The sequence below is a fragment of the Marmota marmota genome, unplaced genomic scaffold, assembly GCF_001458135.2.
Source record: "Marmota marmota marmota unplaced genomic scaffold, marMar, whole genome shotgun sequence".
NCBI classification, from domain to species: domain Eukaryota; kingdom Metazoa; phylum Chordata; class Mammalia; order Rodentia; family Sciuridae; genus Marmota; species Marmota marmota.
Window position 1 is genome coordinate 4739975 of NW_025999925.1, and position 13172 is coordinate 4753146.

General features: G+C 37.9%; 1 protein-coding gene across 2 annotated transcripts in view; it reads right to left on the bottom strand.

Annotated features, from left to right (window-relative positions):
* Positions 1-1658: 1658 nt before the first annotated feature.
* The window catches only part of Mccc2 (methylcrotonyl-CoA carboxylase subunit 2), a 73619-nt gene continuing 62105 nt past the window's right edge, over positions 1659-13172 (bottom strand). For both annotated transcript variants that reach the window (XM_048800158.1, XM_015497817.2), the window contains 4 exons: positions 11826-11982; positions 10810-10924; positions 6631-6716; positions 1659-3816 (listed from right to left, as the gene is read on the bottom strand). In XM_048800158.1, coding sequence (XP_048656115.1) covers positions 3699-3816; positions 6631-6716; positions 10810-10924; positions 11826-11982 — 476 coding nt within the window. In that variant the 3' untranslated portion in view covers positions 1659-3698. The remainder of the gene's footprint in view (positions 3817-6630; positions 6717-10809; positions 10925-11825; positions 11983-13172) is intronic.

Consider the following 13172-nt stretch of genomic DNA (forward strand, 5'->3'; position numbering starts at 1 on the left):
CTACATTAAAAGTTACAAAGCAGGTATCTTGGATACTGGCTAGTAAAAATTATCAAAAGCTGACACATTAAAAGTACTCAGTCCAGGGGCTGGGGTTGTAGCTCAGTGGCAGAGCACTTGCATTGCAAGCGTGAGGCCCTGGGTTTGGTCCCCAGCACCACGTAAAAATAAAAACAAATTTAAAAAGAATAATAAAGATATTGTGTCCACCTACAACTAAAAAAAAAAGTAAAAAAAAAAAAAGTACTCAGTCCATGGTAACAATGAATTCCAGATAGACTGATCCAGATACTCCAATCTGCCCAGGCAGTTTCAGTGCAGACCTGACCCCTATGAAGTCACTGGTAGATCATTTCACTCTCAGACATGTCCCAGTGTGGATGATAAATTACCTTCATTACAGGGCCCATCATCTGGAATGTACATTTGTGTAGAAAGGTAAAAGGTGGAAAGAAATTTCATTTTGCTGTTAACAACTTTATGCTTAGTGTGCTGATCCCAGATATAAGGGAACTTGAAGCCCATTAGTTAAAAACAAACTAATTCTAAGTGTTTTGTGGAAAGGCTTTTTATCAAAACAATACAAACTTGGATCATTATTCCTTGCACTTATTTTATAACATATTTAAGAATATGACACTAGGCTATGATTAGCTACTTCATTTTACTTAAATTATAATTTGAAAACATTTTGAAAACTGAAAACAAAAGTAATCTTGCCTCTTCATTCTTTAAGTACTGAGAAGCAAATTTAGAGACCAATTAGCTCTCTAATTAGCTGTACAGTTCTTAAAATTTTATGTAACTCATGTCCTTCTAACTGAATGCATAAGTCAAAATGCAAAAAAAAAACTTTTTGGTAAAAGTTGCAGTTATTATTGGATAAATTATAAAAATAATCTAATTTAAATGTGGTTTTTAGTGATGGCTGTCATACTTCTAAAAGAGAAAGGAACAGCACGCCCCAAATAACCAAGAATCATTAACTTGATAGTTCCTACCAAATAAATATCACCTAGATTATATAAAGAAAACATTTTCATTTTCTGATGGATGGAATTTTTAATTGAAAATGTAATATAATCTTAGAACTTACTTAATGTGGTGTTTCCACCATCTTGGAGCCTGTGAAGGCCTCCTAGGAACAGGATTCCTAAAAGGCAGAAACATCTGGAACATTCTTGCTAGCTAGAAACAAGGTCTCCAGAACTAAAGGGAGCACACAGCTCTTCTCAAAATTGGAGGTGTTTATGCCTGAGATGGAACTAGATTCTACTTGGGCAAAAGATGTACTATGTCTACAAAGCAAGAAAAAAACAGTGACTCCTGACAGCAAAGTGAACAAAACCAGAGTCCTTTGGGGAAAGGTGACTTATGCCGACGTTAACAGTGAGGTGGCTTGTGCCAAATCCAAAGCAGCCTTCATAACCAAGGCCACTGGACACAGAATTCTTTTGATGCTCTACCTTCAAGGATTTAAACTAATGAAAAATAGTTAAGTGAAAGTGGACTTGTGCTTTTGTTTAAAAAAAAAATACCATGTTCCTTCTGAAAATGAAAACTACCTTTCAATCATGATTTTCTGTCTATATGTCACCCCATACAAAGTTAAATTGACTTCCTGATATACAGGAAGTCTAAACAGAACATCATATACAGACATTTGAAATATTAATTTTATTAAGAAAACATGATAGTTGTATCAAGTTGTATAATCAAACACCTAATTTTAAAATTTTATGTCCTGAGGACATCAATTATAATATGGACATTTTCATTCATTCAACAAATATTGAGCCCCTCAAGTGCCAGGCACTGTAGACACAGGATAAACAGATCCTTGCTCTCGTAGAGCTTACATTCTAGCAGTGGGCAATGTTAAAGAAACATTTATGACACAATGATGAATTTGTGATAGAGGCATATGATGTTTTACAAGAGCACACAGTAGGGAAGCCAGCCCAGTCCAGGGAAGTCACAGAAACATTCCTAAGGAAGTAGTGTTTATCAAAGAGAATCAAGAGCTTAAGCTGAAGGACAAGTGCTGAAGAAGCAAGAGGAGAAGAGTTCAGGTCAAGGGAGCCTTGTATATCTTTTGGTGGAAGAACTTAGGAGGTTCAAAGACCTGGACATCTAGAATGGCCAGAGCTATTGTCCTGTGAAAAGAGGAGTCAAAGAGATGAGGTTAAAAAAGCAAAGATCAAGCAAGATTATGGAGGCCACTGGGGCCAGCTGGTACTTCACAAGAAACCACTGAATGATTTTAAGGAAGGGAGCAGTCTGACCAGATGTGTACTTTAGGGTGGCTTCTCTAACTCGAGAGGTGAACAGACAGGATGAGGTAAGACCAGATGCAGCAGACCACTCCTAAGGCCCATGCTGGTAAGAGACAAATATAATTGGAGGAGTTCAAGAGACCATCAAGGAGGCAAAGTTATAGCACCTGATGACTGAATTGAGGCTCCTCCAAGACAACCAGGTGGATGTCCAGTAGACATGTTTTATAAGAGCACACAAGTGTAGAACCAGGGAAGAACTATGCTAGGAAGAGCCAATGCAGGAATGCATTTAGATGGGACTGAAGCCATGAGAGGGGCAAAATGGCCCAGCAAGAATGCACGTGTTTTATGCCATGAGAAATATGTGCATTTAATAATATGGGCCAGGGGCTGGGGGGGGGGAGGAGAAAATGGGAGCTGGGGGTAGGGGGAAATGGGAGATATTGTTTAATGGACACAGAGAATCAATGTGGGACAACGACAAGTTCTAGAGATGGATGGTGGTGATGGCTGCACAGTAATATGAAGGTACTTAATGCCAGTGAACTGTACACTTAAAATGGCTAAAAGGGTTGATTTCTTACATTAAAAAAGGAGATACTTTTGTGTTATTTGTATCTTTTCAGTATAAGAATGTATTTGTGTATTCCTTAATGAAAATTAAGACAAATAATAAAAGTGGGGGAAATCAGGAGATGAAGAGGATTCCACAAGGGAAACTAAAAAAGAAAGGCTAAAGGGATTTATGGAAAATCTAGAGGGTTGAGTATGAAAGCCAAGGATGCAGTTCAAGGAGGGAGTGTTCAATCCAACAGAATGCTACTGAAAAGTCAGATAAGGCTGGGAAATACTCCACTGGCTTCAGCAACATGGAGAGCAATGGTGACCAGACAGAGCTGTTGGCAATGGAAGCCAGAGAGGGGCAGAACAAGGAGAGAATAGGTTAGAAAGCAGGGCCCACAGTGCAGACAGTGAGAAATCTGATTACTATGGGAAGGAGATAGGATGGTGACTGAAGAGAAAGGTAATAGATGATTCTTTAAAATAACTTAAAATATCATCAAGCCTAATCAGCAAAACAATCATTTCAGCAAATATAAACTTTATATTAATAATCTCAACCACACTGGAATTTATAGATTAAAGAACTTTTTATATTGTTTGTAGGATATAAAGGATAATTAGTCTCTTCATTTCATGGGTGATAAGATTGAGCCACAGAAAAATTTCTCTAAGAAAATTTAAAAGGAATTGATGCTCATCAAATAAATATCCTCATTGATTTTTTTTAAGGTAGAAAAGTACAATGCATTATATTAAGAACAAAAAATCACAGAAACACATTCAAAAATCTAAAATTTTAAGGTTACATATGATAATTTTTGGCACATGTCCAACAGAACACATTTTATATTCCAGCTACATCCTGAAAACGCCAAAGTCAGTCTTCTGGATGGGGGCGTTGAGGGCTGCACTAATACTGAGACCCAGAACCAATCTGGTGTCCACTGGATCGATAATCCCATCATCCCACAGCCTGACAAAAGAATAAAAACATGGGTTATTATGAACCTACCACCAAACCACCATTTATACACACCATGAAGAGTCTTCTTCAGGTAATATACAGATCTACTGATTATCATCTTCATTACTTGAATCTCACAACAGAAACCATGTTCAAGAGATGGGAAAAGGGAAAGAAAAATAATGACTTTCACCCCAGGTTACCACAGAATGTTGTACCAAGCTTAAAGTGTTAGGAACTATTTACATAAGAAATCTCAATCCCTATTTTAAATTTTTTTTTACTTATTTCAGGAAAAGCCTTCCTGTCCCTTTTCTGCCCTCACAAATGTACAAACCAAGTTGGTGTGCTTCTGCCATTACTAAGGAGAGCCACATGAACCAAGTAAAAATGTTAAGCCACTGTCTTCCCTGGGAAAGGTATAATTCTCCAACCCCCCAAACTCTTAAACTATGAAAGTTATGGAATAGGCTTCAATATATTTCATTAGTAAAATAAATGCCTTCAAATGTAGTGCTTTATTCTTGCTATGATAGGAAAACTAATAGCCCACTGATTTCAGAAGAAACATCTAAGTAGAAATTTTAGTTTGCTTTTCATCATCAACCTTCAAATTTATAAAGAAAAAGGAGTGAAAAATATTATGTTTTAAAGGTCATTAGGAGGTGGCAGTATTGCTTTCTTTAAACAAACGGCCTTCAATACCTAGACAACACATCAATTATTAAGCCATCGACAAACAGGAATCAAATCTTTTCTCATAAAATATTCATAATGTGGACCCTAAAGTATCAATGGCCAATAAAAAGTCACACTTGTAATCTGTTGACAGGTAAACTGGTCACACCCCTTCTGCAATCTGCAGCAGCATGATCCCATAGGCATGATGACAGAGGGGCTGGTTAATCACATCCATTAAAAGACTGCTCCAGGTAGGATGTTGTCATCCAATGCCTGATAAAGCTTGACTATAAAAACAACTGAACAGAAGTAAACTAGCAAGCTATACAGGTCACTTGGAAGAATAAGGAAAATATTGGAAGGGCTGGGGATGTAGCTCAGAGGTAGGGCACTCACGTGGGATGCATGAGGCCCTGGGTTTGATTACCAAGTCCACAAAATAAAAAACACTGGAGATTCCAATAGCAGGTGATGATTGAGCTCTCTGAAAAGCCAGATCTAACCATGTTCATGCCAAAGCAGGCCAGGGTATTGCTGTTAAACTAAGATCTACTAAATCCAAGGACATCATAAGCCAGCCGGAAAGTCCTTTCATCTTTGAGAGAAAGTTCCTCTCTGTGTGCCATCAACCGTTTCAACAGAAGGGTGAAGCATCTACAGATTAACAGAGGGATCTTTCTATCTTTCAACATTTATTTCTAAATCTTTCAACATTTATTTCCAAAACTAAGTCTATCTGGGCCATTTGCTCTTTTGCTTTGAATGTAGTCCATTAAAAAAAATAAGGTTATTATGGAAATAATAAAGGATACAATCTTTCCCAAGAGATGACATTGCTTAGCCAGAACCAAAAAACAAGTTAATGGTTCACACAGAACTCTCTATTTTTCAAAGTTTAATATTTAAACTGTAACTGGACATTTCAGTCAAAGTCCTGTGTGAAAAAAAACTGTCAGCGAGCTTACAACATATACTTTACATTTTATCTTCTACAGTAAATATCTTCTACAGTTTTCTATTGCTTTTTTGCCTCTACTGGCTCTTATATAAATCTGCTGTGTGATGGCAAAAGGAGGAACAAGTTTGTTTCTCAAATCAATAACTATAAAATATTTTGCTCTTAATTAAGTGAACTAATAAGCCAACACAGCAAAATATACCTGTAAATCTGTTTACATATATATTTAGCAAAATTTATACATATTTAGCAAGGAGACACATAGGTTTTTAAAAAAAATCCAAATGTCATTATCTGAATTTTAATTATGGTCTTGAAATTCAACACGTTCATTCTTTGCACCCCAGTGCTAATAGCCAGCTACAAAGAGGCACTTCAAATCGTTGAAATGGATTCTAACTTTTGGTTTTCTTTTCTCCGTATCTCTCCAGTAAATGGCATAAATCACAGCATAACCTAATTTTAAAAGACACAAATACTTGCTTTTTTCCCTCTGCCCATGGGATGAAAGAAAGACATGAAGCTTAAGTCTTCAGAATGCAGAACATTAAAGTTGTTGGAAAAAAAGATGTGGAAGCACACACCAGGAAGTCTCCAACTGAGACAGACTGGGATAATTTATTACCTCATTAAGTGGCATAAAAAACAAACAACCAACAGCTATAATGGTGTGAGGTAATTATGTGACACATGGACCCTGGCTGTGACTGATCACCTCTGAGTACATGAGCACACTTGTTAACAAGGGCTGATAGGTGTTCAAACCATCTCATGCTTAAAATGGGGTTAAAAACAAAACAATGAGAAAGAGAGATATGACAGGAACCCATGTTTTTAAGGAAAACTCAGCATTAACTTCTGACAGTGACACAGTCAAGTTGTAACTCTTATTCCCAGCTCTCAGCATGGCCCAGCTCTGGTTACGGGGCCCCTCCAGTCTCTGTATACCCCAACCAGGGGTGAGTTGGGGCAGGGGTGCAGAATCACCCAATGATACTATACCTACAATGCAGGGAAGCCTGGAGGAGGGGCAGCGGTTTAGCAAAAAGAGACAACAGTACAAAATTAAGTTTGTCCAGAGGTTATTTTTGATTCCTCTGGAGGCTGACCATCCTGATTGTTGGGGTCTCTGCAAAGCTGCCAGAAGGCACCCAGCAGGGAAGGAGTGATTCTCTGGCTCCCACCTTGCACTGGAATAGTAAGGGTTCCCTTCCTCTTCAAACCGCTTAATGATTGGCTCTTTTAAAGCTGCTTCATCAGCACTGGACAACTGAAAGAAAAGGAGCCATGAATAAGTCATTGTCTTTGGAATAATTGATACCATTTAGAAAACCTCAAAAAAACAGACAGTAAATCCCATGAACAATAACGCTACAACCAACATTTTTGTGGTGAGGTATTCATTACAAGTGATACTTTAAGATGCATGATCTCTCCTGACACAGAAGTACCAAATTATTTTACCATTACTTCTTCCTTATCAGAAACAGCATCCTGAGACCATTTAATGAAAGGTTCAAACCCAGGATAGCATGTACCACTGTATTCCAGCAGGGTAAAATAATGGATGTGAATTACAGAGTAAAACAGAAGAGCTACATTATTTTTAGCAGCCTCTGGTTAAGAACATAAAGAATTGTAAGATTTTCCTTCAAAATAACCGATTTCTGTCTTATCTTTTCTTTATTTTTTTCATTTGTAGTACTGGGATTGGACAGGGCCTGTCCTACATTAGGCAAGTGTTCTACCACTTTAAAAATTTTTAAAGCTTACAGGGGGTTAAAATAAATAGCTGAGAGATGGTTTCCCTCGCTGAAAATTTAATGGTTTTCCTATTGGCATTAGAAAGACCAAGTGATAGTTATTAGCTCAGATGTAAAAGATATTTGGAACTTATTTTGCCATCTTAAAAAATATTTTCAACTTAAAAAAAACTGCACCAAAACAAATTACTTATTTCAAATAAATTCTACCTTCTTTTAATACTTTAATATTATCTAAATATTTTAATATCATTTTATAGGTCAAGAATTTGGAGTAAGAACCACTAGCACACTGTACTTTCCTTTCATATATACAAAGGAATGAATTTACAAATCTGTGTATCAATTAGGCAAATAACAACTATTTAACAAGGGATCACTATGCTAGGCTTCATGAAGTTTAAGATATATCTTCAAAACACCAGGTAGCATTTCATACCCTACCTTCCCCACCTCCACTACCTTCCCCACTTCCCCTACCAACACCATCATTGGCCCCCTCCCAACCCGATCCTGACACACACACACACAAACAAACCTATCCTTTTCCTTTGATACTAGTTGGTACTAAAGTGAATCTAAAACCTCAGCGTAAGTCTACATAGTTCCTGCTGCTTGGCAAAGACAATCAGGGATGTAAGGCAGGGGTGAATGCACTCAAGGAAGCAGGAACCACCTCTCCAGCTTTATATTATCCCTAACTCTGCAAACTAACTGGTAGACCAGGTGATTTCAGAAAGGCAGGATAGAGCCCAAGAAGGCAGGGCCTCCTCCATTTTATACTTTCTTTCTCTGATGAGACAACAGTTCACCTAAGCAACTTCAGAAACACACATTCCTAAACACTTGTCCCCCAGCCTTCAAAAATGTTGGTGCCTCCACAAAACAGTTAAAAGTTATAACTAAAAAATATTAATGCCAAATTTCAGAAGAATCTGAGACACAAACAAAAGAATCCAGCCAGGCACACATCTGTAATCCCAGCAGCTCAGGAGGCTGAGGCAGGAGGACCACGAGTTCAAAGCCAGATTCAGCAATTTAGTGAAGCTTTAAGCAACTCAGTAAGACCCTGTCTCTAAATAAAATATAAAAGAAAAAAAAAAAGAGCTGGGGATATGGCTGAGTGGTCGAGTGCCCCTGAGTTCTATCCCCAGTACCAAAAAAATATCCATTATAAAAGCAGCCACTTGGGTTAGGGTTGTAGCTCAGTGGCAAAGTACTCACCTAGCATGTGCAAGGCCCTGGGTTTGATCCTCAGCATCACATAAAAATAAATAAAATAAAATAAAGGTATTATGTCCAACTACAACTAAAAAATTAAAAATTTTAAATAAATAAATAAATGAAAGCAGCTGCTTGCTGACTTGCCCTTCATCAAGTTTCCACTACTCTTTCCATTTTTCTTTAAACTTTCTTGGAACACAAATGTTATTCAATTCTCAGTAAATGACTGATTCCGTCCACTCGAGGTATCCTTAACAATAATCTAAAGGTAAAAATAGAGAAAATAAAATTTTGCTGCTTTCAGTCATAAAATCAAAGAAGTAAATCAGATTTATTGAAATGTCACTAACTGCAAACAAATAAGAATCATCTGAGTGCCTCAGGCACTCAGAGTTCTGAAAAAACTATAAAAAGTGACCAGAGATGGAGGCGGAGTTGTGGCTCAGTGGTAGAACACTTGCCTAGCATGTGTGAGGCACTGGGTTTGATCCCCAGAATCACATAAAAAAACTAAATCAAATAAAGGCATTGTGTCCATCTACAACTAAAAATATTTTTTAAAAAATGTGATCAGAGATGTACCTCAGATGAAATCACTTTTAAAAAGAAAGTCAGACATGTAGATCAATGGTACAGAATAGAAGACACAGAGAACAACTCACATAAATATGGTTATTTTATACCACACAAAGGTACTAAAAACATGCTTTGCAGAAAACACAGCCCCTTCAACAAATGGGGCTGGAAAAACTGGAAATCCATCTGTAGCAAAATGAAATTAAACCTCTATCTCTCACCCTGCACAAAAATCAACTCAAAGTGGATCAAAGATTTCAGCATTAGAACAGAGACCCTATGCCTAATAGAAGAAAAAGTAGGACCAAATCTCCACTATGTCAGCGTAGGACCCGACTTCCTTAACAAAACTCCTACAGTGCAAGAATTAAAATCAATAATCAATAAATGGGATGAATTCATGGGCTGGGGCTGTAGCTCAGTGGTAGAGCACTTGCTTAGCATGCATGAGCCACTGGGTTTGATCCTCAGCACCACATAAAAATAAACAAATAAAATAAAGGCATTCTATCCATCTACAACTAATAAATAAATAATTAAATAAATAGATGGGATGGATTCAAATTAAAAAGCTTCTTTTCAGCAAAAGAAACAATAATGCAAAGAGAGAGCCTACAGAATGGGAGAAAATCTTTACCACATGCACCTTAGATAGAGAGAGCACTAATTCCCAGGATATATAAGAACTCAAAAAACTTAACACCAAAAAAACAAATAACCCAATCAATCAATGGGCTAAGGAACTGAACAGACACTTCACAGAAGAAGAAACACAATCGATCAATGAATATATGAAAAAATGTTCATCATCTCTAGTGATTAGAAAAATGCAAATCAAAACTACTCTAAGATTTCATCTCACTCCCATCAGAATGGCAATTATTGAAAATACAAGCAATAATAAGTGTTGGCAAGGATGTGAAGAAAAAGGTTCACTTATAAATTGCTGGTGGGACTGCAAATTGGTGCAGTAAAGAGATTCCTGGAAAGTAGTAAGGAGATTCCTCAGAAAACTTGGAATGGAACCACCATTTGACCCAGCTATTCTACTCCTCAATTTATACCCAAAGGACTTAAAATCAGCATATTACAATGATGCAGTTACATCAATGTTTATAGCAGCTCAATTCACAATAGCTAAACTATGAAACCAACCTAGATGCCCTTCAACAGACGAATGGATAAAGAAAATGGGGTACATACACACAATGGTACATTACTCAGCCTTAAAGAAAAATCAAATTATGGCATTTGCAGGTAAATGAATGGAGCTGGAGAATATCATGCTAAGTGAAATAAGCCAAACCCCCCAAAAAACAAAGGCCAAATGTTTTCTCTGATAAGTGGATGCTAATCCATAATGGGGGTGGAGGTAGAAAAGAATGTAGGAACTTTGGATTGTGCAGAGGGGAGTGAGGGAGAGGAAGGAAAGAAGTGTGGGGATGGGAAGAACAACGGAATGAGATGGACATTATTACCCTATATACATGTATGATTATACTACCGGTATGACTCTGCATGTTCAGCCAGAGGAAGGAAAAGTTGTGCTCCATTTGTGTACAATGTGTCAAAATACATTCTACTGTCATGTATAACTAATTAGAACAAATTAAAAAATAAAATAAATAATAAAGTAAAAAAAAGAAAGTCAGAAAATATGTGTGTGAGCTTAAATTGCTGAAACGACTCCTGGATCAGCATCTTCTCAACCTTCCAGAGGGATTATGGGTACTCTGCTCCTAGACTCCAGTGTGTTCATTGGTGAAAGCCAGATCCAGAAGGAGAAGAAATGTCATTTACCTGTTTCCCCTCTCGTGCTTTTTGGTCCTTTGTGATCGTAGCTAACACATTGGCTGCCTGCTCTCCTCCCATCACTGAGATACGAGCATTTGGCCACATGTAGAGAAATCTTGGGCTGGGAGAAAAAGAATGATCTACTTAATTCAATGCACAACACAGACTTTTCAGAGGACACATTTTTTAATAAGTGGTTCTTATTAAAAAGAACCTTCTTTTAAATAAGTGGTTCTTATTTCCAGGGGCACATTATCATCACCTGAAGAGGTTTAAAAAATATATAACAATGAACAATGTCTGGAACCCCCACTGCAGACCAATCTCCAGAGGTGGGGCCTCTGCATGCATGTGATTTTTAAGTTCTCCAGGTGACTCATTATGGGTATAAAAGTATTCATAATATCTTCTTATCTGTGGTCATGTTCCATTCCTGATTTTGGCTATACATGCCTATGTTCAGTTTGATGGAGAGATTATCAAGTTTGTTAACTTTTCAACTTAAGTTTGTTAATCTAACAACTTTGGGCTTTACCAATTCTTCTACCTTATGTTTGTTCCTCACTATATCTTTTCCATTGTTCTTGGACTTAAGATGCTGTTCCTCCTGAGCTGGTGCTCAGCTCATTGATTTTCATCCTTGCTCTTTACCTTATACTTTTTTTTTTTTTTTTTTTTTGGCTAGGCAATGTAGCTCTACGACTGAGCTATGTTGTCAGCCCCCAAGTATACATATTTAAGACTGTAAACCTTCCTCAAAGCAAGATCTTAGCTGCATCACACAAGTTTTAATGTATAGACTTTTCATTATCAGCCATTTTAAATATTGCCTGATTGCCACTGTAGATTTTTTCCAAACAGAACCCTTAGCATTAAATGTAATTTCATTCCTCTAGATGATACCAATTATATATAACTGATCAAGATTTGTGAATGCCATCATTTCAAACATAAAATGACCACTTATGATAATACCTCAAGCATGCTTCTGTCTTTCAGAGAAAATCATGACAACCACCTACCTATATGCTCTGCCACACATCCCATAATTTCCAGCCCCATACGATCCCCCAATAATGATGGTTATCTTAGGCACGTTGGCACAGGATACAGCAGCCACCATCTTGGCACCATCCTTGGCGATTCCTTCAGCTTCATACTCTCTACCAACCATGAATCCTAGGAGAGAGAACAGAAAGGAGCCTCAGGGTGACGGGCCTGATGTGCAATGCCAACTCCACCAAGGTTCTGGAAGGTCAGCTTGTTTTACACTAATTTTCCTAAAAGTCTCACTCTAACAAAATATTTGTATGTGAAATATGTCCCCAAAAAGTGTGTTAAATAAATTTTTTCATCACTTTTAAAATTTTCTTAGAACAATTCATTTGGATACACAGAGAGATCCCCAAACAACAAAAGGAAGCAATCTCTCTTCAAGAAATCACCTCCAAGTAGAGGCTTGATGATGAGAGCTTGTGACACGGCAACCTAAGGAAAAAGCACTGTAGCAAGCCACACTGTGAGGGCTTCCGTATCCAATGACCCAGTTTAAAATAAAGGCTGTTCCTTCTGCAGGATGGCTTTAAAACTTTGATGAAATAAAGATTAATATTTCATGGAGATGCTGAGTCCCTGCCAGTGACTCAATAGCAATTGTTTTTCATTGAAATTACAAGATTCTGGGCTGGCGCTGTAGCTCAGTGGCAGAGCGCTTGCCTTGCACATGTGGGGCACTGGGTTCGATCCTCGGCACCACATAAAAATCAACAAATAAAATAAAGACATGCTGTCCATCTATAACTACAAAATTTAACATAAAAAAAAGAGAAAGAAATTACAAGATCCTCTACTTCAAGCTCCCAACTCTGCTGAAACAGCATTACAGCTTCACTGGGTCTCCTGGGACTTGGGCTCCTCCCTCTCCACCTTAGAAACACCAAGTCAGGTTCACTTGTCCCCTTCCCCAATCCAGTCTCTAGAGAAGACATTTCTTTCATCCATGAATGTAGACTCACTTGCCTAACTGACTGCCTAACTAGCCTAACTCACTTGCCTAACTAGTCTATCTCACTTGCCTAACTAGCACTATTCCTGCTGTGCACATCTCCAACATCAGGTCATCCAATTCAATTCAACAAATCCTGATGGAGCATCTGTACTTGCTGTGGCTACCACAGGTACAACAGCACAGTCCTTGCCTTTACTGGGTGCTCTCTCTTCCTCCAGCTAATCATCTCAGCCAGAGGAGCTCCAACTCCTTCAGCCTGCATCCCAGTACTATTTAAAGCCCTGCTCACTTTCAAGGGCCTGATTCCTCCTTTTTAGGAAGGCCTGCCTGATCCAACAACTAATACAAAGCATCCACCTCC